General features: G+C 37.5%; 2 protein-coding genes across 9 annotated transcripts in view; one reads left to right on the top strand and one right to left on the bottom strand.

Annotated features, from left to right (window-relative positions):
- SLC4A10 (solute carrier family 4 member 10) overlaps positions 1 to 9,142 on the top strand; it is a 146,423-nt gene extending 137,281 nt beyond the window's left edge. For 5 of the 8 annotated variants that reach the window (XM_064718542.1, XM_064718544.1, XM_064718540.1 and 2 more), the window contains 3 exons: positions 590 to 657; positions 2,310 to 2,426; positions 6,857 to 9,142. In XM_064718542.1, coding sequence (XP_064574612.1) covers positions 590 to 657; positions 2,310 to 2,426; positions 6,857 to 6,923 — 252 coding nt within the window. In that variant the 3' untranslated portion in view covers positions 6,924 to 9,142. Of the gene's footprint in view, positions 1 to 589; positions 658 to 2,309; positions 2,434 to 5,389; positions 5,869 to 5,908; positions 5,935 to 6,856 lie in introns of those variants that run through there. The other 3 variants (XM_064718547.1, XM_064718545.1, XM_064718548.1) reach the window with 3 other exon arrangements.
- A 1,971-nt stretch (positions 9,143 to 11,113) lies between these two features.
- DPP4 (dipeptidyl peptidase 4) overlaps positions 11,114 to 27,984 on the bottom strand; it is a 40,500-nt gene continuing 23,629 nt past the window's right edge. The window contains exons 17-26 of the mRNA XM_064718552.1: positions 27,386 to 27,433; positions 26,818 to 26,916; positions 24,734 to 24,803; positions 22,980 to 23,174; positions 22,023 to 22,077; positions 20,074 to 20,173; positions 18,485 to 18,549; positions 13,435 to 13,507; positions 13,118 to 13,191; positions 11,114 to 12,271 (exon numbers count right to left, since the gene is read on the bottom strand). Of these exons, the coding sequence (XP_064574622.1) occupies positions 12,173 to 12,271; positions 13,118 to 13,191; positions 13,435 to 13,507; positions 18,485 to 18,549; positions 20,074 to 20,173; positions 22,023 to 22,077; positions 22,980 to 23,174; positions 24,734 to 24,803; positions 26,818 to 26,916; positions 27,386 to 27,433 (878 nt within the window). The 3' untranslated portion in view covers positions 11,114 to 12,172. The remainder of the gene's footprint in view (positions 12,272 to 13,117; positions 13,192 to 13,434; positions 13,508 to 18,484; positions 18,550 to 20,073; positions 20,174 to 22,022; positions 22,078 to 22,979; positions 23,175 to 24,733; positions 24,804 to 26,817; positions 26,917 to 27,385; positions 27,434 to 27,984) is intronic.

Raw genomic sequence — 27,984 nt, 5'->3', positions numbered from 1 at the left:
GAATCCTCTTCTGGAGGTTGTTTTCCTTTGTTCTTGCAAGTAGGACATGGCACTTGAGAGCTGCTCTATTCTTCTCCCTCTCCCTAAAGCAGATTTGCTGAATTTGCAATTTACATAGGGGATTTTTGGTAGATTTATCTCCTAATTCTCTTCCAGTGAAAACTAATTTTGGGTCTCTTGTTTCACTACCTTTCAGTGAAAAATCAGTATTAAAATCAGTATTATCAATATTAAAACTGTGTGTGCAAACTTAAATCATCTTCCCTAATTTTTGCATGTAAAATCAATGCATATATCCTGTTATCAGGGTTATTTAAAATTAATCAGATAGTTGTTCACTCACTGTTAATAATTCTCTTTATTGTTATAAAACAATGCTCTATTTGGCATTGGAAAATACCATTAAGTGAAGATACAACTTTTAAAATAGAAGGTTTTAAATATCAACTATTTAAGTAAAAGTTGAAAAGTATCTCACTTTAAGAACTTCAAATAAATACTTGAAGAAAATGGAAAGATGATTAAAGTACAGAAATTTTACCTTTCACTATTTCATATCCTGTCTCATGTCTAAATTCCTTTGTTCCAGGAAGAGCAAAGTATGTTAGCAATGGAAGAGGAAGGGACTGTTCAGTTACCACTAGAAGGACATTACAGGTAAAATATACCTTTCCTCTTTTAGGTGAGTTGCAATTAAATAAATGCAATAACAATATTTATTCATAATTCTTACTGAATATCAGGAGAATGTTTGTTTGGTACAAATAGATGAACTGAACCATACACTGCAGCATTTAACAAGGTTAGCTCTTTTCTAGTGTTTCCACACGATCTCACATTCCCTAATAAAAAGACACACTAGTTGGAAATCTTCCATTGGACTGCACTGCAGGATCAGAGTGTTCACAATGAACTTTGGCTTCTGACATGCACAGTGCAAAAGGAAGATGTAGAACAGGTCAAACCCTTCACCCTGATGCAAGCAGGGATCCAGGAAGGATTTTGAAAATGCTGCAGAAAAACTAGGTTCTTACAATATTACACTGTAAAACATTCTGATTCAATCGTGTTATGTAAGATAATGAGTGAATCAAGAGCTGTCCCGGGTACATAAAGCATAATGCAGGGTTGACACAAACTGAAAAAAGCATGAATATCTATGTTATAGATATTCATGCCAGCCCATAAGGAATGAATATAATTTAAAGTTTTCAGAAATAAATTCTTAATAAAAGATTTGAAATATCTGGTGACAGTAACCTCTGCATGAATGTGAGTTCATAGGAACATCATCTTTGAGTGGCCTTCTCTCTAATATTTTAACACAAAGTGACCATAATGTCTCCTAATGCAAATCAGGAGATTTGTAACTGTGTCTCTGAAAAATCCCAGCCTATTCCTTTTGACTCATCACACTACTAATGGTCTGGTTCTTTTCTTGTTTTGTCCATACCTTCTTGTTGTAATTTATATTAGCAATATGTAGCTTAATTATCTTGCAGTGTGATCTCTGTTGGTCTCCATTGTGTGTTGACATTGGTAGAGTTGCCTGGGTAATACCTGACTCTGTACTGTAAGGGTTGCAGTCCTGCAGCTAAAAACAAGAGTCAAGATGCTGGTGATTAAAGTGGTTCCCCAAAACAAAGAGCAAGTTTACTGAGGGCTTACTGAATGCCAAGTAACCATGAAGTCAGGAATAATGTACAGGCAACCCCTTAAAACACTGAAGTGTATAAATACATGTTTGGAGCAGTCCAGGTAAAGCAAAAGAGCATAATGGCTACAAAGGGCCACTTAATACTACTGATTTGTTTAATTTGGGCATTTTTATTAGCTCTATTAAATTAGATATCAAAAATATTTAAGCACTCTTAAATATTTTATTTTGTTAAGGCTTTTGATTGCTTTTAAAATAGTTTTAAAAGTAGTTGGAGTCTCAGAGCATAAGTAGGACCTTTTGGGATCGTGTTTAATCCAGGGATGCCGCTTTCGTGCTATGAAATCTTGGGCAATAGTTAATTTCACACTTCTTTATTTTTCTCTTCTTTATTATTTGGTAGTGACACAATAAATTTTATTGATGTTACCGTGATTAATTGCTTTTGGAGGAAGAAAATACTTTAAAAGCTAAGATGTTCTGAGAGAGTATTTAAGTAATTGTTCAGGACTTCTGAAGTTTAGCATAGTCTCTTAACTTACACTGCACTTACTGTCATCACCATCAGTTTTCAAGGACTTTTATTGAGTTAATAAGTAACAAGACTGATTGCTGATTGTTTTATTGTGTATTTACTTTCATTCTTATCTAGAGATGACCCATCTGTGATAAACATTTCTGATGAAATGGCAAAAACTGCTGTGTGGAAGACATTGTTGATATCCTCAGAGAATGCAAAAGATAAGGAGTCAAGCTTTCCTTCTAAAAGGTCTTAATTTTTTTAAACTTCATTATACTTTATATATTGATGTCAAACCAATATTATAATATTTTACTAGGGATTAGAAAGATTTTTAGCATTTTGCAGTTTTATTTCTTATGTCCAGTCGTAATATTCTGAGCTCAAAACACAAATTCACTATTTATTTAAAAACATAAATCACAAATATTTGCATGGTACTTAGTTATGCTCCAGTGGAAAATGAAGCTGAGCATGCGTGATGCTTGTGTAATGAACCACCAGCCTCCACCTGGATATTGCATTTGTTCTGCTTGCTTTTGTACTTTCCTCTTGAAAAAGAAGTGATCATCAGTGCCCTGGAAATAGCTGTATGAAGAACCCACTACTCTGAATGCAATCTAATAATATTTGGAGTGAAAATAATTTTATGATTGCATTATTTCTTTACACATTTCTGCCTACTTCACTTGTACTCAAAACAGTTAAATAATTTTAGAATTTAGTCCAGTAAAATGAAGACACATTATTTTATCTGTGCTACAGAGTTACGACAGGAATAAGAAAATATTAAATTCAAGCACAGTGTGATTTTCTAAGACAATCTTTTCTGCTGCTTCCATAAATTTAAAATGTAACTATTTTCTATTTAATTGTTTTGTACCACACTTCTGTCATAAGCTCCCCTTCCTAATCACTCTAGAAGCTGATTCCCCCAAGGTAAGACCCCAACCCCAACCTTTTCCTTGATTGTGTCTTCCCATTCAAAATGGTGTCACCTTGGAACACAAATGAGTTGACTTTGTGGAGTTTTTGGGGAGACAAGATGAGGAAAAATTTCAAATAAGAATGTAAAATGTCTTCATTAAAGTCCCAAATACTGGATTTTGAAATTTAGTCTGTATTTAAAATAGTGTATTTAAATAGTGTAGTGTATCACATGTATCAAATGTAGTGTGTCAAATGCTCCATTTATTCCTAGTCATCTTTTCTAAAATGCAGAATTATATTCTGCCCATTTCTAAATATCCTTTTCAAAAGCCCATGTTTGAAACAGCTAGTCGTTGTTTCGAGGTGAACAGATGCAGTAAGAGAACACTTGTACTGATAGTGTTTTTTAAATTTTGTTACCCCAAAATGGCATGCTGCCTTTCAGAGTTGTTCCTTTCCCTGTACTGCACAGACAAGGCTGAGCAGTTGATGACCAGAGAACCTTCATTTCAGACACCCATGGAGCAGCCCACTAATGTGGTCATTTTGATAATATTTCACTCAGAGTCAAAATAGCCTAGTTCTTGTTTGCCTTCCACCCTACACATGGACTGAAAAGGATCACTGAAATCAGTGTGGTGCATGGGAGGAGGATCTGCTGCAGGGTTTTCATATGCCAAGTGCCTCTGCTGTCCAGGCTGGGAAAGCCTGGAGAAAGAGAAGAACCTGATGTGGTACATTCACAGCCCCTGGGTACACAGGAGTTTTAATTTTCTTGGGGGATGTTGCTTTCTCTGGTGGTACAACAGATGATATAAACATAAACCTCTGAACAAAGAACATCCACATAGATTGTGGCTCAAATAAGAGATCTTCCCTTTAAACTGCAGTGAAATAGAAACTAATGAAATAGAAAATAATTTTCTAAAGATCTAATTTTCTTGTATCTTTGCTCTTGAAAATGAAGACTCAGGAGAAAGGATTTTTCTGGTTTTAGATATTAGTGCCCTATTATAAACAACAACCTTAAAGACTCTGAAATCCTGCATTTTCAGGTGCTCTAGCTTGTCTCAGGTTCTGAGAGAGGAGTAGATTCAACGAGCTTTAACCCTGAAAGACTTTTTTTCTGATAAGCAAAGCCATAAGCAACTTTAGTCTTAAGTCATATTAGGGATAGAACTACAAAAATATTATAGAACATAATGCATGTACCATTAAATGATGATATAATTCAATCCTAGATAATTAGTGAGGAAAAAAGCCCTCTTGGAATGGTAGCAGTTGTAAGGATAAATTTTGTAAATGATCAAGATCAGCAGTATTAGATTAACAATTTCTGCAGTGAAGGGTACCTTATCATAGAGGGGGAAAAAATCTCATTTTGAAATAGATTTTACTGATACTTTGTGAAGTTCAACTACATAACATTTAGTATTCCCTTTCTGCTGTCAGTTCTGCTTCCTTATATCTCAAAATATTATAAAATGGGGATAATTAAATTATGATAGTATACTATGATTTTATGGAATGCCTATTATGCAAGGCATTGACAAGTTAACAAGAAGTTACTCATAGTAATTAAATGCTGACTTGACTTGGCCAATTATAAACTAAGATCATCTACAAAAAGAGATTTTAGGAAGGGTTTATACAAATGACTTCGCAATCTGATGCATGGATAATTTCTATCACAAGATGTGCCCTGGCCCTGAAGTGGCATAGTGTGAGAGCTCTTACATCCCAGGCTCCTGAATGCTTTTACCTGGCTAGAGACAGAATTACGAGGGATTCAGTCAAGTTGCCTATCCATAGAGGCACCTGAACTTTACAATTTTCCAACCTTTGTTTATTATTGAAATTCTCAGGAACCTGAAGGTCTGCCTTTGAGCCTTTCTTGGTAGAATGGAACACGAAGGCACTTATCTGAAGCACAGCCCTCTTTGGTACATGTAAATAAACATTCCTCTGTCTTTGCTCACAGTATTAAGCCCTTCAGAGAGCAATTTCAAAGCATACGCAGATCTGACCATGGACAGGAGATAGACTGGTTTTAGCTGATCTTTTAAAGTATTGGAGAAAGAGGCATCTTTGTAGATGATATGAGTGAGTTTCCTTTTGCACCTGAAGGTATGAAAATCCCACATCCCAGACCTTCCTGCTCAGCGTGTTAGGCTACTCCCTTGGCAGGGAGGAAGAGAGCTCCAACCCCTTTACAGATCCACCAGTGACGTGTTTTACTGGAAAAAGACTGGACTTGTCCTTTTTTTTTCAAATTTCTCAAGGCATTAAAGCCCACATCTGCAGGAGCTGCTCAGAGATGTGAATCCTAAATAGAAGGAAGACTTTCCTGGTATCACAGAGGCACCTAAAACGTGGAAATATTGTAGACTGTAAGGCACACAACACCTCAGTGTTTGCTTTTACTAAGCACAGGTAACTCCCTGCCTGCTGTACTGCTGCACTTGCAATTCACCCTCCCCTGGAATTTGTTTGCATACCCTTTGTGTGCAGAAAGTGTAACGTACCCCCAATTCTATCACTGTTCTACAGAAGGTGACAGATTTGGCAGTTGAAGTGGCAGAAGTTGGTATTCTTTAGCTATTTCCATTAACACCTCTGGAAGCTGCCATAGGCATAGAAGTAAGCTTTGGCTGAACTGAATTGTATCCTTAAAGCAATTTTTACGTGAAGAAAAATGTCAAATGATTGTAGAATTGTGCATGAATCGCCGTAAGAATTTGAGAATTGATCTTGCTTTCTTTAAGCCTTGCGTAACTCAGCCTATTTCTCATTCATTCTAGTTAAGGAATTATTCCCATGAAACCTGGTAGGTTATGTGCTTGCTACAGGTTTGTTCTCAGAACCATCTGGTTTTCTTTAGATACCCTGCCACTCTTTGTTGAAGGCTTGATTTGCCTGTGTTGTGGAAGCCTCTTTGCATTTTCATGCTGTGATTGAGACTCATTGGAAGAACATGACTTTATATTTATTTACGCTGTTGTAAATTAGGACACTCACACACACAAAAAATCATCTGCTTTGCACGTATATTGCTTTCTGTAGGCAAATCAACATTGTTTTAACTGGAGAGAAAAAAAAGCTGAATCAAAATTTGAACTCTGGTTTAGTGTTCTGAATGATACAGCTTGTGTCTGATCTTTCAGGCTTTTTTTTTATTTCCTTATAATGTATACATGAGGAAGTATGTATTATACTCCACATGGGGAATATTTTCTCTCCCCATCCTCCCCAGACTTCTGCTCTCCCCAATCAAGACTGAAAGCCAAATATTTGTTCGATATTGGCTTGCACCACTCTAGTTCAGAAGCATTCCTCCTAAATGTACAGTTGAACAAGAGAATACATTTTAGAGACAAGAAATACTAACTGTGACCTCTTGTTTGTTCCATTTAAGAATGCCCTGGTATTGTCTGAGAACTGTACCATTACCATTATTTAGTAAATTAAGTTGTATTTGCCAAAAAAGTAAAAATAAGTGGCTATCTTTGCTTGCATGCTGGCTGTCTGTACATCTTAAGTTCTTTACCTACCTTGTCACTAAAACGCTGCCTGATGTCTTCTACACCATTCAGCACAGAAATTTTCACCTGCTTTCCCAGTTTGTGCCATGAAGCATGAAAAATAAAGTATCTGTGCAATGTTGGTTTTCAGGTAGATTATATATATAGTTGTGTGTGTGATAGTGCTACCGTAACTCTATTTTTTTTGTTTCCCCTTTCATTTCCTAGTGCTGAAATCAGAAAAGAGAAGAAAGCTGACTCAGGGAAAGGTGTTGACCGGGAGACTTGTCTATGACTTGCTCTTCAAGTAATTTTTTGCAAACGAATTAAAGGAGTGCCACAACCACTAAATATAAATTATTTACCTTGTAACTTTTGTCTTTCATCTCAAACTAGCACAGGTAATGTAGTGCAATACTTGTCTCATTCCACCTTGTCTACCTTGTCTAGTATCAATGTAAATGTCTGCAGTAGCCAATGCAAAAAATCTTTGTGTTCGTTGCTGATCTTGGCCATTTATCAGTACTTGTATCAGAAATGTAAGAAGCAAATTTTCTTTCAAATTCAACTTTCCTCTTAATAGGTTTGTACTGTATTTTGCTACTTTTTCTGTGTGAGAATACTTAATAATCTTGATTCAAGATGAACTTGAAAACCCTTGTTCCAATTTTTTTTTTTTAATCACCTAACTAGTAAATGATTTCAAGAGACCCAAATTGATGAGCGAACATTAAGAAGTTTATAAAATAACAAGTGATCTGACCCTGTGAACAAACTAACAAGGATAATACTTTCCTCCTTAATCCGTCCATTTGAAGTCATGGATTCAGTTTTGCAATGTGAATTGCAGGGTCAGATTCTGTATTTGTGAAGTTTTCCTTGATTTAATACAGTGTATTTAATATTAAAATTTGTATGTAACTGGAACATAGTCCTATATATATATAAATATATATATATATATAAAATTATATATTAAAGCATTTTCTCACCTTAGCTAAAGAACACCACCACATCCTTTGATGTGAAACATGGGTACAGTATTTCTTAAAATGCGATTTGTGATTACGGTATCTTATCTTGTATTGTATGAATGTTGCCATGGTGGGCCAAACAAATGCATTTTGTCATTAATCAATCCATTACTTTATAATAGGGAAATTTTTGTAGATACAAACTATATCCCACATGCAGTTTTATCACCTGCCCAATGATCTTCCTTTTTATTGCCTAAAATTCAGCCACATAAAGGACATATTAATATTGTCTTCTCTCCACTAACAACTGTAAACCTCTTAGTTTCAGAGATTGTGTATAATAATTAAATGGGTATCCTGCTGTTGTTTTGTTACAGCTCTTTATTATTCCATCAAGTACATACTGATTAAAGGATAAAAACAACATTGCAAAGTAAAATGTGGCTTTAAGGCTATTACATTTTTTGTAATGGATTTTGTTACTGCCTGATCCTTCAAGCTGTTCTTTTGTGTAAAAGACTGCGAGATTAGGTGTTGAATGAATAGGGATGTAGAGCTGAAGTTTTATTGTGTTATTTGGAATTCACTGATTTTTAAATTTTTTAAGATAAATTTTTAAATTATTAAAATGAAAGCTAACTCTCAGTATTATGCTGTAACTTTGAATCCTAAAAAAAAGAATTGTAGTCTTGCAATCTTCGTAAGAACTCATCCATAGGGCTCTAACATTCCCCAGCTTTCCCAAATATGCAAATTTTCTATACACCTCATGAACAAGTTTTCCCATTCAGCACATTTAAAGTATTCCAATGTTTTTGTGTGTGTGAGTGTGTATGTTTTAATACTTTAGCCATAAATAATTGCATTTTGCTGCAAACTTAATAGGGTCACTGTTCTAAATTTACCTTAGCATTATCCAAGCCCATTAAAAGCCATTTTTATGGAGAAAACAAAAAAATCTAATGGACGCAAAGAAGAATTTACACCTAATTCAATGTTTTGTATATGTAAATTTAGGAAAAAAATGCTGATGCATTAAGGTTAAATGCTTTGTTTTGTGTACTTGATGATAAAATTGTAAGATTCCAATTGTTTTAAGGTTAGTATAGAAGCTCAATACTGGTTTGTCCTGAAAGCAGCCTGATGGTGTTTTAACATGTTGCTGACTTTGTTACAGATAATGTATACAATCAAAATGTATTAGCTTCACTTGACCAACTCTTAGAATATTAAGAAATCAGTGTATTCAATGGCATTCTGTATTTCTGTTCAGTATTTCAGAGTGGTTTTATTTTAAAACACTCTGGTTTTGCGTGAATTTAAGTGCTTTTCCAATGTTAATCTTAACGTTCTGAAATCACACACAATGTAAAGCAGATGTAGTGCTATATTTACTTCTAATTTCATATTCCTGCTCAAAATTACTCAACTTCTTGGATGTAATTTATTACAAAAGTTTATGTGTACATGTGAATAGACTATTGTGTTTTTCACAATTAAGATATGTTATGTGAAAATAAATATTTATCCTAACTAATTTTCAATTTTATTTTTATACTGCAAAACCCAGAAGAGGTTTACAATACCATGCAATATCTGAAACGTCTACCTGACCTGAACGGGCCTCACAAATTAATGAGTGGTAGAGCCCAGCATGGCTCCCTTTCCAAGTGGAATCTCACAGAACCGTGCAAGGCTGTGAGTGTTGCTCCCTGGGTGGAGCTGGTGGTGATGTACTGGGTCTGACCAAGCACAGTAAGTGTGACACTGGGGACAGCTCAGAGCTCACTGTCCCAGGAAGCGAATGGGAACAAAGCTCAAGTTTACTACTCAAGAGTTGGTCCCCTTTCCTCCTGAGAGAGATGATGCAGACAAAGCAGGAGTAGTTGGATCTTTTTAGAGATCAGTAGGTAAGGTCATACAATTTAAAATGTTTCTGTTCTTCTCAGAATCCTAAATTTCTGCTACTGAAAAATTTAAGGCCATGAATCGCAGTACTACATACAGTATTGACTCCATCTCACTAAATCCCTTCTGAGCTTCTTCACCAATTATTAAACCAAAGACTAGAAGTCTCCTAGCCTAAGAATGGTAGCAGTGACACCTCAAGATTCCGCTGCTTCTCTTAGGATTTTACACGAAGTGTATTGTGCAACAAACTTAAACATCCTTTTCACACAAGAAATAAATACAGAGAAAACCCGTAAACGGTAGATGTGCAACTGACTAGCATGTTGCAATAATTCAGGCACAACTGACTTCTAGCTTTGGACATTAATGAAACGAGCTAGATATTTTCTGTGGCCTCACTTTTAGTTACTTACCTGTGCTCCTGCAGTTCAAGCAAGTTGTCAGTTCCCTGAGGCAGCTCTATCATCCTGTTATTTTTGGAGCTGAGGGAGTTCTACCACAGTGAAAAATTAGACACTGAATTGATGTTAATTAGGACACTTACTATAGAAATGAAGTTTTCTTTTGTTTTGTAAGTTGTATCATTGTCTATTAGCAGCATATCTTAGAAGCTGCTTTCCAGACAAAGTAAGATAATTAGCATTGCATTATGCAATGCCTCCCAGGTAAGACAGTTAAAAGGGGATGAGGGATAGAGAGTACAGAAGAGTTTGCCAGTGAGATGCTAGAATCATGTAGGTCAGATGTAAAGAATTGCATCTTAATGAAAGACCATATAATTTTTAGTTTCACTGTTTTTTTTTTAAATGTTTCTTTAATTATACTAATTCTTGCACTTACCTAATGAGAGCCTGGTGAAAGTAGTTTTTTGGATTACAGAAACACTTTTTTTTGCTTCTATGACAGTGCGAGTGATAACATTAAAAGAAATCCTAATTATTTACCATTGCATACACAAGCCATATCATAATGATAATCTTTTCTTATAACCTGTCTCTATTGCTGGGATCTACCTTATACTGATATAAGTTTCTTTGCCTTGACTCAAAAGAATGAGGGATGTCATGATAAAACCTCTTGAAGATAACTGACAGCCTGTAATCCTGTAGAATTTAAACAGTGGTGCCAGTCTAGATTAGAGCCACTATTCCCTTGAACCCAAGATGGTATTTGTAAAACCCAGCTCCAATGTGCTTCAAAAAAATGCCAACAAACAGAACAAAACCACCCATCTTATTTTCTGAGTCAAGGAATTGTTAGTTTGTGAAAACAAAATCTGATTTTCTACTTGAGACTTTCTCATTTAAGGACAAGCTGCACAAAGTGCCTTAACATTCTTCCCCATGCTTTATCTGTCTGCATGAGTACTTTTACATTCACACCTAATGTCACTAATAACCCACAATACAGACATAATCAGATGCTGGCATGTAATACCAAGAAGCTAAGTGTTAGATAATCATGTCACACTCCATTACATGATACCATTACACAAAATCAGAAGCTTCACTGTAAATCATCCTCAAAATTAATGGGATTAAAAAAAAATCCAGTGTTCTTTTTCTGAAGCAAAATTTTCAATGATGTGAGCTACACCTCCTTTCATAAATTAGTATCTTTATTATTTTAAAGCAGCACAATTTTTAGTAGAAGTGGATTGCATTTTTTCTATGTAAAATTAAGAAAACTAATCCTCAGATTAGATGGAGAAGCCTACCTGGAGTGCTGTAAAAAAAGCAGATATTTATTGGTAGGCTGTAAGGTTTTGCCAAAGAGCACATTCACAGGAGAGTAACAGTCCAGCCCTTGCTGTAAGTGACTGCTAGTTCACATTGTAATGTTTTATGTCTCAGTGTAAGAACCAGTTCCTATTCATCAGTACATGAGCAACTTCTGCATTAAAAAAATAGGGCTCTTGTTCCCAGAGGAGATTTTGCAGTGCATATTCCCAGTGTAGCAGCCATTTTTACTGTAAAATAAGCAAAAATCATAGTACTATATGATAGCACACAAAGAAATTGAGTGGCACTGGTTTGATTAGGTGTCATTCAAAATCTTTGGTGAAAGCTGGTTATGTGCTTGCCTTGCAAGAGTTCTGGAACTGTAATACAAGAGATTGCAGAGCAAACACACTCACTTCAGGAACTGCAGTGTAAAGTATTTCATTCTGCACATACTAACATTGCAGTATTCCTGGTAACAATTCTAAAATAATAATTATCAAGCCTTACGAATTCCTGCAAAAATGTTTCTTCATTATTTTCACAGAAATTACCCCAGGGTTCATTTCATTTTTGATGGAAACATTATTTTTTTTTTTATTCTGTGATGTGACATTTTTATCATTCCTTTCTCTAATACACAAACTGGATTGTTCCTCTTTTAGACTGAAATATCAAAAGGTAATTACTCAAGCAAGTACCATGCTTCCTAGAAGTCTGCAACATCATTCTGGTGATGTTAAGACCCGATTAAACAATCAATAAAAATGCAATAGTTGCTTGGCAACAGGAATCATTACAAAGATTAGCACTTCATTGTGTACACTGGTATCCCAAGAGCTGACTCTTAGCTCATCTTGATTTATACTGGCTCAGAGTACATTTTGTGAGAGTTTTCTGGAGAAGTACCATCACTAACGAGCACAATGCTGGTGCTAGTGCAGAGAGAAACACTGCTTTATGAAGTGGCTCATGTGGGTATAAATATGCTTGTGTGCTTGACCGGAGATGGAATGGTCTTTGTCAGTGTACCACTGTGTGAAAGAGAAATACAGAGAGTGTTAGTTGCAGCTACATCTCAATGAAATAAATCAAACATGACAGACATAAAAACCTGTGCAGCCATTTAAAATGATCCTAGCATGAGGCTTTCAGCATGGAGGCAAAGACATGATGGGGTAGGAAGCTGCTATGACACTTAAGCTCCTTCTTTGCATGTGGGACATGCTCTGTTCTTATGCTGAAGGTGTAAAAACAACATGTGGCTTGTCCACATGGAGGGTAGATTCAACTGTTCAGTTACAAGGGGTGCCTCACCTCTCCCTCGGTATGTCCTTTGAGTTTGGCTGAAAGAAAACCATGCCCTTGGCCTCCTTCTATACATCATCCTCTCTGGCACTGCTCCTCTAGGGCTGAGAGAATGTAGGAAAGGAAGAGCTTGCACCTTAGTCTGAGAACTTCCACACACAACATAAGAAAGGGCAAATAACTGCTTGTCCTACAAGTACAGTAAACACCAGACTTGATGGACAGGCTATCTGGGATTTTGCTGAAGCCAACCTTCCCTTTTACCCTATCTCTAAGACACTATTCACTGCACTTGGGTATATGCAAAGGCTGGGCCTGGCTATTTGTCTGATAACACAAAAAAATTAAGAAAATGAAAGTTTAGGTAAAAAGGATCAAATATGAGATGGTGTTGCTTTACAGTTTTTCTTGTGCAAAAATAGAATACGTGCTTTATGTTCACATTTCAGTTACTGAACATGAAATGCAACTGTATGAACTTTCATTTAAGAAGGCAATGAATTTATACCTTACCACAGGGGGCTTATGTTATTATTCTCATTTGTATAACGACAAACAAAACAGAACCATACCATTGCCTGAAAATCCACTTCAGCATCAACAAGAGCTTTGGAAATCTGTGCTGCTTGCTGAAAGTGAACATTATCTGAAAAGTGGAAGAGGAAAAAGGTAAACAAAAACTGCTTCTGTAATACTCTGGGGGAAAATCAAAGCAATGTACACACTAGACTCCCCAGCACTGCTGACTGAAACACAGATTAGTTGCAGAAATCGGTATTATTTTATTGACGCAAATGTAACAGCCTTGCCCCTTCATGCTTTTGTTTTGTCAGTAGTAGAATTGCGAACCTGTCTGTAATACTAAAATGTCTAATTAACTGCAACTCACCATCTGCTGTTCCATGAATAAGGAGATATTCAACTTCCTTGAATTTTTCAGCTCTGGCCATTACTGTTGAACTCTGAAATTAAAGGGAAAAAAAAGAAAAAAGGTGCTATTTATGAGGGTATGACTTGCTACCAACTGAATTTGATTCGTGTTGACACTGTCTGGGTTCCCTCAGCTCAGCCCAAGCACAGCCCTGCCTACCCCCCTCTGAAGTGCCAAGGGACACGGTCACACATCCAGGGCACGGTGCCCCCACTCCCAGCACCCCACACCTGCCTGCAGCTGCTGCCAAGGTCGTGGTGCCAAGGAACAGGGGCTGCAGAGGGAAGAGCTCTGCAGTGAGGCTCACATTCGATCCATGGCCAGCATGGTGGGAGCCTGCAGCACACCGTGTGCCATAGGTTTCCTGCTTGACTGCAGACAAGTTAAAAAAAATGTTGCCATGGCAACAGTGCACCCTGTGAGAGCAAGGAGTCGATCTTGCAGAGGCTACACATGTTATCTTCCCCACAAGGTTCACCTGCAGGTAAGGCACCACAGCTAACAATGCCTCAGTCTCCACTAAAACTGGGAAACAAGAAGTTTAGAAAAATGCGCTCTCCAAATATGAAAGATAAATGCCTGAGTGAAAATCACTAGACCCAATCTCTAAACAGAAGTCAAGCTAAATTTTGGGAATGGAAACACGATAGTGATGAAAAGATGAAATAATCAGCAACTATGATTAATCAAGAAATTTAAAACATAGTAACAACATATTCCCTAGAACATTCTAGCCCACCTAACTTGCTACTGTGACTAAAGAATGAAGACAGTGAGGATTGCAGATAAGATTTTTAATTTGGGCAAGGAAAGGGAGTAGGATGGTGCTCTGCTATGAGCAGAGAAAGAAGAGGAACAACAGGGACAAGACATTTTAGGCTTGATAAGACAACCAGTTAATCTGGCAAGAAAAAAACTACTAAAAATTATGAACAGAAGAATTTAGTGACTTGCTTTTCTTCCTAGTTTTGTACTAAGGCTGTATCCTTACACAAGGATTAGTACCCCAAAAAAGTCGAATACATTGTACTGCCAAGACAAGAAGTGTTCCGACTTCCTTATGTCTCTTGTACACTCGTGAATCTTTAAAGCAAGTACAAATATTAAATTTCTTTTGTCATGGCAGAATAGTGTACCAGAACCCTTCCATACATGAAGTAAGTTCTTTGTATGTATTCAACCAAACTAAAAACCAAGTTCAGCAGAGAGGGCAAAAAACCCCCACCCTGCAGTCTGTAACACTGCAGTTGCCCTCTTTTGATAGTCAAAGGCTAGAGAGCACCAGAAATCCAATATATGGAAATCCACCAAGAGTGGAAGCATGATACTTTCCATTTAGATGATTTGGTATCATGGAGTAAGAATGAGTGCCAAAATATGGAGAAAGCGCTGGCCCAGTGAGATTAAAGATGAAAAAACCACCAACAAGCAAAAAAAACCCCAAACCAACCAGTATCCTTTGAGTAAATAATTTCCCACATGTGCAGAGGGAAAATGGATAGACCACCTTGCTAGGCTTTCTTGCAGAAAAACAATGCTGTTTTAAGTAAACCTTCTGTGAGTGGAAGCCTGATTTAAGCTACACTTCCGAGAACTTGACTTGGCAAAAGCAGTTTTAGAAAGAGGATGTCACTATTTTTCCTCTTCAGGCATTAAATAAAATAAAGTTATTTGTAAAAATACTTCAGAAAGAAGAAGCATATGAGATACTTTCTCTGCTTTTTTATCACTGGTGATAGTTCACTTGCTGTACTCACACTTGACATGAAGAGTCCCTTCCCTAAAACAAGATTTAAGGACACAGTACCTTTGTGTCCTTAAAGAAGGTTGCAAGATAGGGAGCACTCTCAGGTAGGCACAGTTAGACAACAAAGCAACAGCAGCTGAACAAACCTTAAGTGGACAGCAAAAAAAATACAACTCTATTTACCACCTCTGTTTAACAGTTACACTGCTAGGACAAAGGCTCTGAAAAGGTAACGTGAACAAGTACTGAGAATTAGGCCCTGCTGAGTGTAACTGGCTTTTCTAAAGATCACACAGCAGTCAACATTTTATCAGCACTCCACAAACAAGTTAAGGTTTGGCTGAAATTGAAGGTCTCTCTCCCTTTAGCATATTCTCAGATAATAGAACAAATGTCAAATCAGTACAAGATGGCATATTTACAAAATTGTACCCTGTTTTGCATAACCTAATGATGCAGCAGTTCTTAAGGACTGAACATTTCAAATCTGCTAGAAAAAGATTGCCAAATCTATGACTGTTTCAAACACTTGCCAAAAGCATATCAAATTCAGAGTGAACTGCAAAATAATGTTCTCACAAGTTGAACAGTCTCTTCAGTATGCTTTACATGGCTACTGCGTCTGACCTCCAGAGCTCTGCCCTGATTCAGTCTCAATGAAACATCAAAGGGATGTTTCTTCCAGGCCACCAGATTCTCTGCCATTCAGTCTAGGATTATATTAGGAGCACCACCCATGCTTGTTTCTCTCTTTTACAAAGCTCTAATTTTTAGTAGTTTAGAACTACATTAAAAGATACTGAACATACCTAATTAGCCCACTTAGGAGCGTGAGTCCTCCCTCAGCCTTGATTCCTGACAAACAATAGTTAACATCTCACATTCTCTGCCTTCCATAAAGTAAAACCTAATGTCACAGTAGCACAAAGGCAGGATGTACCCCTCTTACCACAACTAGTTTCTTGAGTCTATATATTCAGTCATTAATAATACTCTCCATGTTAGGGAAGTGCTCATCTTCTCCAAGCAGGTGTGTACAGCATCTCATTTCTTTTAAATCAGGGTGCATACTACAGTTTATGCAACTTTTCACTTTTCCTGCCAGCTTTACAGCAATGCAGCAGGATAGAGAATATATGATGCAGCACACAAACCTGACAGCACAGAGTTAGCAGTGCAAGCTTTAACAGCTTCAGCTGTACGTACTAGCTTTCAGTACAGATTCTGCATTCACCTCAAAAACCATTGATTTCAGCAAACAGCTCTTGTCAGTGTCAAGGGGCCAGGAGGCTGGCTATTGGGACTGGGACATGGATCAAAGGGGCTGTAAGCCAGGAACATACTGGGCTGAAGTCAGCAAGGATCTTCAGCAATAACAAAATCCCACAACACGGTCACTGAGCCTACATGAAACAACAAACTCACTTCTCAAGCCACCCCACCCTCCAGGTTAAAAGTAAAGTCCAAGTACCATATTATTTGGAGCTTTTAACAACAAATGAGGATTTAAGTTGCATTTTCCTTTCTCTAGGAGCAGCAGCGAAGTGTGACAATCTGATCTAGGCAATTACTCCGCCTCCATCTAGCCACCATTCTCCCCAATTAGTCCTCTGAGTAACACATTTGAAACCTTTAGCTCTTTGGTACTGGCAGTTTCAACGTGGCCATTGCCAGCAATGGATACCATGCCAAGAAAATCCGACTCCTGGCTTGAAAGGATTAAACAGTCCTCTGTTGCCATCTGTGCCGTGAAGCTGGTGAGTGACTTTGTGCACCCAGAGCGTTAACGTTCGTTCTGCACAGCGACAGGAACTCGTATTTACACTGCTACCTCGCAGACCTCCTACTGTTCCCACTGCCTTAAAGAAACACATTTGGAAAAAGGCAGGCAGGAGGCTGCAGGCTGCTGGTCAGTTCCTGCTGTGCCCAAGAGCTCAGTAGTTAGAAGAGGGAGACAGACACAGTACCAAGTTGTCCAGCAGTCACTACCATTGTCCCCAGTCTTGACCAGAACATCTCATATAGCAGTTGACAACACTAGAGTATTGTAAATATATGTCAAACCACATGTTTCAGTACATATATGTATGTATTTATATGTGTTATGATACTTTTAAAACACTGCAACAACCCCCACCCTTTTTTCTACCCATGACACTTTTTTAATGCACACAACAGTGCTACCCGTCTTCTACCCTGCTTACCAACCCAAACACAGAGAATGCTCTATCTCCTCCTCTAACATCAATGTTTGGTTCCAGTATCACCATGGCTGGTCTGTGAAACAGTTTTCTGTGAAACATTCCAATAACCAGGGCACAAAGTACCCCTCAGATTCCCATAGTTCTCCCATAGCCACTGTATTTTCACCTCAGCCTGAAGTTTCCCAAAACCTAACAGAACATTCGGCTGCTCTGCCCTATGCCCAGCTACCTGTGACTTCAAAAAGCCCTTGAGGCAACAGAAATCATCTAGCACATGGAAGAGCAAGTCAAATTAGATTAGAGCAAGTCAATTAGATTAATCACGCTGCAACAAGGACGAACAATCTACATGAAATTTGCTTTCAGCAGGACAAATGCAAATTCCCTCACTCCTGTGCAAACACTGGTCATTTTAGAACAAACTTTGGACACCCTCTGTCTATGGAGATGGGGCCAACATTTCAGTCCTGACAATGCTGGCTTTCAGTTGCTCTGCAATTTGATATCATCATGGTACAGACAGATTAGCCTACCTGTCAAAGTGTTCTAGTATGGAGGGGATTTTGCTTTCCCTGCAAAAAACCTGCAGATTCCTAAAGCAGGGAAGTTCACATAATACTCATTAAAAAAAAAAAATAACATTTCAGAGAGAATGGGAGTACATTTGGTTTTGTGAAAAATGTTTAAGATAAAGCATATTTTGCTCATGAACATATAAATTTTAAAACAAATTTGTTTCTTGGTAGTTAAAATAAAAGTTTTTACAGCTTGTTTTACAGTCTGCAAAGTAGTCAAATGGAAGTGAATGTAAAAATAAAACCCAAAACACCAACAGACCAAACAAACAACAGAAACCCCACACCATACACCAAGAGGAAGCTGCCTTGTGCAAATTCAAACACACAAGATTACAGCCTGTAACAGAACAAAGCAACAGTTCTAGCAGGAAAGAAGAAAAAACTTATTTCTCCCCACAGGGAAAGAACTAAACTGTTTAAAGAACAACATACCAGTTTAGAAATGAAACAACACACAAAAAAAGTGATTTCTTTCTTACATTATAGTTCTTCAGATTATCATTTTCTGTAGGAAGGCCCATGTATCGCTCTGTGTATATTGAATCTGAAATTAAAAAAATCCCAAAATTAGAATCTGCTACTTAATTTTCAGTCTGTCTACCATCAATTTTACCATCAATACAAGCAGTAACAATGCGTACTGGAAATCAGGTTTTCCACAATGAAGGGTGTAGGTAACCATCGTTATTCAGAATAGTTAATCTTCTTGTTGCCATGGACACCTGAATGCTGAATATTAATATAGCACTTTGTGTCAGTGTTTCCTTATTGTTATTCTTTCAGTAATCCTAAAAAATGACTGAAGATGTTGCAGTAAATAACTAGCATCTGAAAAAAAATCTTATTTATTTTATCTAATTGTTTACCACCAAAAATCTATACTACGAAAATATAGCAGTATATTAGGATTCAGCTTGGGTTAAAAAAAACAGTGGCATTTTTTGCCATTTTATCATTTGCAGATTTGCAGCTTTGTTTTAAACCCTACAAATTAATGCTCTGCTGCTGTATTCTAATGTCCATTTGACTTCTCAGAGTTGTTGCACTAGAGGTTTTTTAATGATGAATATGCCTCCATAATCCTTCATTTAACTAGGTAGAAGTGGAATTTTAGAGATCTTGATTATTAAAAAAAAATTTTTCTGTCATACTGTAATATTCATGTCCAAAATATTATGAGGACATTGCTATGTCCCCAGTAGACTACTGCTGCTGCCTACCAGCATGATCTGATCTGCTGAATTAGCTATTATACAGCCTCTGTGCTAGTTGCAGAATGATAAATTATGCCTTCTTTAGTAGAGGTTTGCCAGAGAAAGCTTTCCCTTGAGTGTTTTTGGATAAATAAAAATGAGGAAAATGTTAAAATGTGTTCAGATTGTACCAGCACCGATTCATAACTTCATATAATTTTTTTTAATCTGGGAGGAGGGCCCCTATAACTAGCCCATTTCTAGCCTCCTGCAACTACTTGAAACCTCATGCTCTAAAGGCTTGAAGCATGTAGACACTTGTCCACTTGATCAGGTTTTTCTCACATCAAGCTATTCTCAAGATGAATTAGATTTATAAAATCCAAATTTTACACGCTAAAAAAGCCCCTGACGAACCAACATAAGGCAATTCAAATCCTATTCTGGTACTTTGAGAGAGTAAATTACAATGGAAGTTCAAAGTTAATCCTCATAGTTCATTCTTATAAGTGAAGTTTCATTTTGAAGACACAAAACTTTAACTGCGATGGATTTCTGACACACAATACTGTGTGTCACCAAAGCAAACGCAGACACATTACAGCAGTGCTACCGATATTACAATGATTTAGCCTTCATTAATGGTTAAAGAGATTACCTGAAGTTATGGATCTGACTTTTTAAAATGGGAAATAATATTTAGCAAATTGGTTTCATTTCAAAACGCAGTGGCCATGAGCTCATAAAAACAGACCAAGTGGCATTTACGTGGCATCTAGTAGATAACCCAAAGTTCTGCGCTACAAATCCACACTTTGCAGCGTGTGCACTGGAAGACATATGGGAATCCTTGTAACGAGGAAGCCCTCACATACCATAATATTGCCAGCGTGACACGGGGGCAACCGCTATTCCACACTTGAACACGCCGCTCCCAGAGCCAAGCACCATGGAGGTCGCATATCCCCCATAAGACTGAGAAGAAAACATTGCTGTTATTTTAGTCAGAAGGGAAAGGATGGGGCCCATCTGCTACACAGTTCATCAGGCATTTATAGGATCAGCGTTTTTCATATTAATGAACTCCATGCTGAATTTGGGTCAGATCTGAGCCAGCCTGCTCGGTCGGGGAAACAGGCACCAAACAGCGCATGGCAGCTGTGGCACTGATGAATGAGAGCCTGATGGGGAACAAGGGCGCAAACGCTGCCGAACTGTGACTCAGCTGAGGATGACTGTGCTTGGTAGCACTGTAGGCAGCAGCAAACGACAGGAAACGAGACACTGCTGAACCGCTGTGTCCCTTCCCGTGCTGGGGGAGTGGGTGGAAGCAGAGCTCTGGCCCACAGTCTGCTCTGATGAGTAGTTGCAACAGGGCGTCCAAAAATTTCCAGCTCCCTTGGAGCAGGCCTGTGGCAACTCGCTCCCTAACTCTCCCCCAAAGTGTCAGGAGCAAGACTGTGACTGGGGAGTGAAGGATCTGCTGAGTCTGTGGGAGGAACTGTGCAACAACACACTCCTTGCTATACACAAAAATTTACTCACAGTCTAGCCTCATACACAGATGAGTAAATATCTGACACACTTGAATATCCAGGCAGCAAGATACCTAAACACTGTCACCAACCGCCCAAATGACTGCCCTCACCAGAGTTTGAATGGGTTATTTAGGAAAATGTGCCCACCCACATTCAAAAACAAGAGCTATTTTTGGATCTCATTCCTGTCTTAAAACCAGATTACAGGCACAGGGAATTGCATCTTATTTCAAAGTCCTCAAATATTTGCTCCAACTTCAATTCCTAGGTCCTTCCAATGAGATAAGCAAAGTAATGCATGCTCTTAGTGATTAAACACTGTTTAAATGCCTAACCTGGCCACAGTAAAGGTATCACTGCTGAATTTATGGCAAACAAAATTCATGTCCATGAATTCATGTACAGGCTGACAATGAGAGGCTAACAATCTAAAAACTCAAGATTTAAAGAAAATCTGTTTGCCAACAGGTTCAATGTCCAGGATGCATAATCCCAACACAGCTCCAAAGAGGAATGTTCTACTATTCATCCTGAGGGTCATAAGGACTTAAGATGGGATTGCATCAAATAATCAATTTCTGCAGAAAGAATTTTCCTTTCACTACAGTTAATACCATTACATGTGATTTCATAGAACAGAGATGTTTACCCCCAGAAGAAAAGCTATTAAAGACACCATATTGCCATCAAGCAATTTATTCATTTGTGCCTTTCACCTGCAGTGCCCAAATTTCAGTTAACAATTTAATTCAGCACTGCAATCACTAACACTATGCACACATTTAGCTTTTTAGCTGAGGGTGCATGCTATTAAATGATTAAATATTTCCATCTACTTTGCCAGGTTTAAAGATGCATCAAGTTAGAGAAATCTGGCCTGTGGTTGCAAATACCACGATAACCATCCCACACAGCTGGCTCGAGTGTAATTTCACATCTTTTTTAAAATCAGTCATGCAACTGAAGAAGTGCTGTTGAATACATACTTGGATTTTTTTTTCTTTTTAGTGTAGGTTCATACTGTACACAGGAACTTGGCAGCATCCATTTAAACTGGTTTTTAATCCCTCTAGTAGTCCTAATTTCTTTTACAAAGGCTCCTGAGTGATTGCAAAAGGGTAATGTGTAAACACACTTTTAGATGAACTTCATCAGCTCAAGTACTGGATTGTGCTGTGACCCCAGAGGTGCCTCACATGAAGCACTACAGGATCTCACACACGTGACAGCACAATAAATAGTTGTTAAATTAAATACTACTCCAGCCAAAAATTTTGAGTACTTACCCAACCCCAAATAGCTATTCTGTCCTTATCAACGAAGCTCATTTCAGAAAATTTTCTGAAAGCAAACAGAATAATTAAACACTTAACAGACAGCAAGTATTTGCCATTCTTCAGATGTGTCTATTTCCCATCAAGTCTTCCTCTTTCTATTGTACATTTCCCACTTCATCATAGTAACTGCACATGAAAACATATGATAATTCAGGCACGTGTGTCTTTAGGAAATTTAGAAAAATTTAATTTAATTTAAAAAAACATCTGTACATATAACACTCTGAAACCCCTCAATCCATAATCACTGCCATTTGTATTGTACTAGGTCAGATTTCACTACCTGCCTTGGTTTTTTTTTAGAAGATGCACTAAAATCAAACTGCAGCAGTAAGGAACAGACCAACACATGGAAATACAGTTAGCATAAAAAAAAATTTAAAAAAAATCAAGAAGATTGTGAAATTGTTTAAACTCCTTAACATTTTAAAATCCCACATAAAAAACACTGTAAGATCAAATTTCATTGCAATTCTGAGAGATCTCTACTGAGATTGTTTGTTTTAGTGAGGTTCTACAAGCATAAACCAAGTGACAAATGTGAACTACGGTTTGAAGGCTGAGTATTTCTCATAATTCTGTGACAAGACAAACTTGCAAATGCTTGAAGTAAAACTTCCATCTCCAAGTTCCTTGGTAGTGTGCTCTTCTACTATGATACATTATCATCTCTATAAAATCAGAGATATGGTTAACTGGTGTTAGAGCATTAACTGTCCTCTTTTTTTAAGCATAAAATGATGGTTGGCATATAAATGACACACTTCAGAGTACAAAATTAAGCAGAATGCAGTTACTTTTTGCCAGTATTTTCCCGATGACCATTTGAAACCTTCACCTTTTTTTCCCCCTTACACAACAAGCACACAAAGAAGGAGCAGGTGTTGACCTTTCCCTGTGGCTCACCTGGCTGCTTCTATCTGATCTTCCACTTCATATGTTCCCAGCCTCCGGTTTATGGCGTGCATGATGCGGTCGCCCTGGTAGCCGCTGCCCCTGCCGTCGAAGCTGGCCACGATGACGCGCTCCGTGCTCGCCAGGTACGTGGCCCAGCTGAGCTGGAACGTTTGGTCCACTTTCTGACTGCACGGTCCTGCGTAGCTAGGGGAAAAACGTCACAAAATCCAGGCATTTACTCTCCACGTATTCTCACATCAAGCATTTGAAATATAATTACTGCTGACAATTCTGGCCTTTGAAACAGGATAAACTTTCAAATGAAATGAGGAAACAAGGAAAGCATCACTGACTGACTCCAAGGTGCCACTAAAAGCAATGTGATTTTTTGAAACTTCAGCTGTTAATCAAGAAAGCAAGATTTTTGGTTTTGTTTTAATTCTTTCTGCTCTCTAATAAGAAACCTTCATTATTTTGACTTAAGGCAGCTAATCAGAAATCCAAGCCAAGTCTTCTGTTTTGGCATATCTAGTCACCTGAGTTTCAAAGTGATGTTCTCTATTTCTGTTCCACTCACCCATGATTTATTTGGTTTAAGTCTGAAATCAATGAATAGCCTTCAACTGGAAAAATGAAAAACACCATTTTCTAGGTCTCATCAGTCTGAACTATTTCTTATGCAGGCTGAGAAAAAGGAAGAAAAACTATAATTGTAACTTTTTACTTGAAAATATTTCAGAAGCACTTGATCATTATGAAATCATACTCTGAGTGCCTTGATGATAAAATTCTGTGCAGTGCACTTCTCTAGCCACTGTTCAACACAGTAAGAAATAGAAGAATGGCTCATATGGCTCTATAGCACACTTTTATAGCACATTTTTAAAAGCACAGAAAAAACTACTGGAAATTTAATTGAAACTATGGATCCATATAATTCCAAAGTAATTTCTGATATTAAGATCACTGTGAACCAGATGTGATCCCGACAAACATCAAGGTAAGTCAATAAAAATAGTATCATAATCAAAACAAGCCTTAAGAAGCCAAGAGCACTGGCAGTTAATTAAAATGTTCAATGACACACCAAAAAGTGCTACCAAATTGCATTATATAAAGATGTATCTAACAACTAACAGCCACTTTCCTTACAGAGTCACCTTTTAGTAAAAAAGGAATAACTTAACATTTTTCTTTTAATGCACACCTAAAATTCAGTAGTTCACATTTAGAAGAAAACATACCAGGAAGAGCCTGAGGAAGACCAGACCAATCAGCACATGCTCATGGGCTTGTATTTATGAAAAAAAATACACAGCAAATGCAATCCTGACCACAGGATGATGTCGGTCAACAATGACTGACAGTTAAATATCACAGAAAAAATGCAATGTCAAACACACTACTTCAGCTTTAGAATACAAGACTTATTCAAGGTTTCATCCTGCATTGTGATTTCATCAAAGATTACTCCCAAGGAACATCATGAGCAGGGGAGGAGGTAAGCTACCATGAACATCCTGGCTGTTAAGTCACATATCTGCCTCGGTACCAGTGCCAGAGCTGTGCTCATTAAACATTACATCATCTTAGAGCACAGGAATCCACCATGAACTGGGATAAACCCCTATTTTCCATTCCATCTTAAAACTACTTCAAGAAGTAATTAGAAAACATTCCAGTTTTGTGTTTCCTTATTAAGAACATTTGAAGTAGATGAAAGTGATTATTAACACAACACTGCCATGTGGTTGAAAACTTACACATCAAGGAGCAGAGGATGCTTCTTTGATTCATCAAAATGGGGAGGCAGAATCATTTGATACCACAGGTCTAAAAGTGAAAAGAGTTTTGACTTAGGTCAGCTCTCCAGTGAAATTACTTGACATGCATTACAATTCATACAAGAGAACACTTGAGCACCCCTTAAAATGATAGAGCAGTTTCAACTGGACTGTCCTAACATACACATGTAGAAGTTCCTAGCTATTCATTTTAAAAAATGTTTTACAGCTAAACTAGCAGAAAGTAATAAAATCTGGGGAATCAACATGCAGTCTCATGACATTATTCTAAGCTTACATGTGAAACTTGTTATGTCTCTACAGTAGTAAATCTAACACAGGTTCAAAAATAAAATTTCTCTCCCAGCAGAGAAAAGAAATTCTACATTATTTTGAACCTGCCAGATAGACTTTGCTTGACAGTTTGTAAAGCATCCCAGAAACATATCCAAGTATCTATTATTTTTGAAGCAATATTGATTCCAGTTCCATTCATGTTATTCGTCCTACCCAAGCTGGCTGTGAGCTGAACATTTTAAAGGCACACCCTGTAAGTTTTGCAAGCTGAATGACTCAATTGTTCACTCATGAATTTTAAGTGAACTGATGCTGCAATGCTGATGGACTGCACTGCAGTAATAGTCAGAATGCAAATCTTACAGAAACTTGCCCAGATACAAATATGCAACGCATCAGAACACTGAAACAAAAACAATCTAAATGGAACACATTAAAATACTAATTTTAACTTTTGCATACTCTATAGTCACAGATATACTCACTCTAATAACCTACATGGATTTGTGAGCAGACTTGAAGCTTTAAGTAGGACTACATAAATGGATTTGCTTCTCCTATTTTTGATATTAAAAATAGATTCCCCTTACCCAAAAGCTTTTACCCTGAAGACATGAAGTAGTAAGAACAAAGAGGAATAAAAAAATAATGAATATACAACTGATAGCATGAAGAACATCTTTAAATCTCCATCTTGCCTGGAAGATTTCATCTTTAGCCCTAGTAAAAACGTGACAGAAATAAAAGACAGAAAACACAAAGATAAAGAGAGTTATTATATAAATAAGGTAACAGTGAAAGAAGGGAGGCATCAAAAAGAACAGTTTGCAATGACTGACCTAACTCAGCACAGTTCGTAAAATGGAATTCCATTAAGAATCACTGCTCATTTTATCAGGAGGAAGTTTGTAATGAAGAGAAAAGCTAGTAGCAAAGGCTGGAGCAAGTACAGTTTAGACAGGTACCAGGCCTCCCACTGCTGGGCTCCTTGATGTTGCTCAGCCTGAGAGCACACCACGAACACTTCTCTACCCAAATTCTGAGGGGCACCACTCACAAGGCATTAACAGTTCATTTTCTAGCATTTTGTTCTGGTCTGTACCAAGGTTTATGCAGTCTCAGCCCATGAATGTGCTTTCAAGAATGATTATTCAATCCAAATCTATTCAACCTATTCAACCCCCTATCTATTCAACCTATTCAACTCTATCAGAGGTGATAGAGCTGAAATGTTGCTTAAATGTTTTTTTCAAGATTTTTTCATTTAGACTACGTCTACTTTTTCATAGTAACTGAACTTCTCCACTCTCCCAACCTGCTAACACAAACCAAGGGGACTTGCACCTGTAAATCAAAAACACCTACTTGATTTTATAATGTAATTTAAATTCAACAATGTTAAAAAGCTTTGGGCTTGTGCCCCAACCTCATTTCTCGTATTTATTTATTGCACTGTTAGAGACTTCTGGTTTCTAGTTTATTATAAAGGAAAAAGGAGTTAAGCCACTTCATCATGAAAACATGAAGATACCACACTACGGAAAAAGCACATTTTAGATAAGAACATTTTGGGATTTCAAAAAATAACTGAGAATATTTGGAAATCTCAAAAAAAAAATCACCTTGCCTCTAAGTTCTGAATAACTGCAAGAATTCCCATTACACCCATCTGTCCTGTCCTGCTCCTCAGCAGAAGACCTTGAACCACTTGGTGAAAAGGGGGGTGGGGGTGGCAGGGGAAAAGTAAAAGACATTTTTGAACTTACTGTATCCACCTATATTAAGGGAGCCAAATTTTTTTGAAGGCATCTGAATATCTTTCAATGAATTTTCCAGTTCAGTGTTTTTTTCCAAGTATCTGAGGACTAAATAACAGAGTAAGATTCAAAGACTAAACAGATTTTTTCAAATGCACCGCTCTTTAATTATGAACTACTTTAAATATTAAGCCTGAGATGATGGCAACTTATATTGCAGCTTTAGTTTACTGCAGTTTTTGTTTTTTCTCTCAGATTCAACGTTTACAATATAGTTTTCCTTCAGTTCTTTTTCCCCTGTTTTCCACCTAAATATCATTTCAGAAAAACCAAACAATTATTCAGTAAATAGGTCATACACTACTTACTGTATTCTAGCCCTGTGTAAAATAATGTTAAATAAACTCTGAATAAATATATATCAAGCTATATAATTTATTCTTCTGGTAATTATTTGAAATTAAATTTACCCTTTATAAGTGACATTTTTATTATTATACTATGCAATGAGAAGAAAATGAGAATAAATTTACAGTGCAATTTTCTGGCATAATATAAATTAAAGACAATCCCATACCTTTGTCATCAGTGCTTCTGTGCAGGGTAGACATGGGCAGGCCAGGACCTGTTAACAGGGCACAAAACCTTCATGTTTGCATGCTGGCTTGAAACACAGCCCTCGTAAAGTAACTGGAAACGGGTGAATCATAAAAGCTCAGAACTTGTTTCCTTCCAGTCTGCTCAAGCTAAATTTTAGGTTAGCAGGGCCCAAATTCAAGGATCCCACAGAATGTTTAGGCTGTCTCAGAGATGAGCCACACGACTGCGAGGTGCTGAAGAACAGAATTTCCCCTCTTTAGCGAAGCCCATGCCTTGGTGGTGGACAATGGTTTGGCCATCAGGAAGCTTTGTCACAGGGACCACAGCAGCTGTCTTCAACCACTTTTACAAACTGACAGAAAATTCTGTCTGCTGTCTGTCCTCCTAGCCCATGGATTAAGGAAGATCTTGGCATGTTAAAAAACAGCATACACTTAAATTTAAAGTAATTTTGGAGACAGTTTTATTTTTCCCAGCCTTTGATTAATTTAACCCTTGTACTACGTGGCAGGAGCACTTAGAGGTCACAGACAGACTGCAGTCCCCCTGCTTACCCTATGATTACATTACTTGGAT

The sequence above is a fragment of the Zonotrichia leucophrys genome, chromosome 7 (assembly GCF_028769735.1).
Source record: "Zonotrichia leucophrys gambelii isolate GWCS_2022_RI chromosome 7, RI_Zleu_2.0, whole genome shotgun sequence".
Classification (NCBI taxonomy): Eukaryota; Metazoa; Chordata; class Aves; order Passeriformes; family Passerellidae; genus Zonotrichia; species Zonotrichia leucophrys.
Note: the sequence above shows the minus strand (reverse complement) of the source record. Positions and strands in the feature narration are given on the sequence as shown.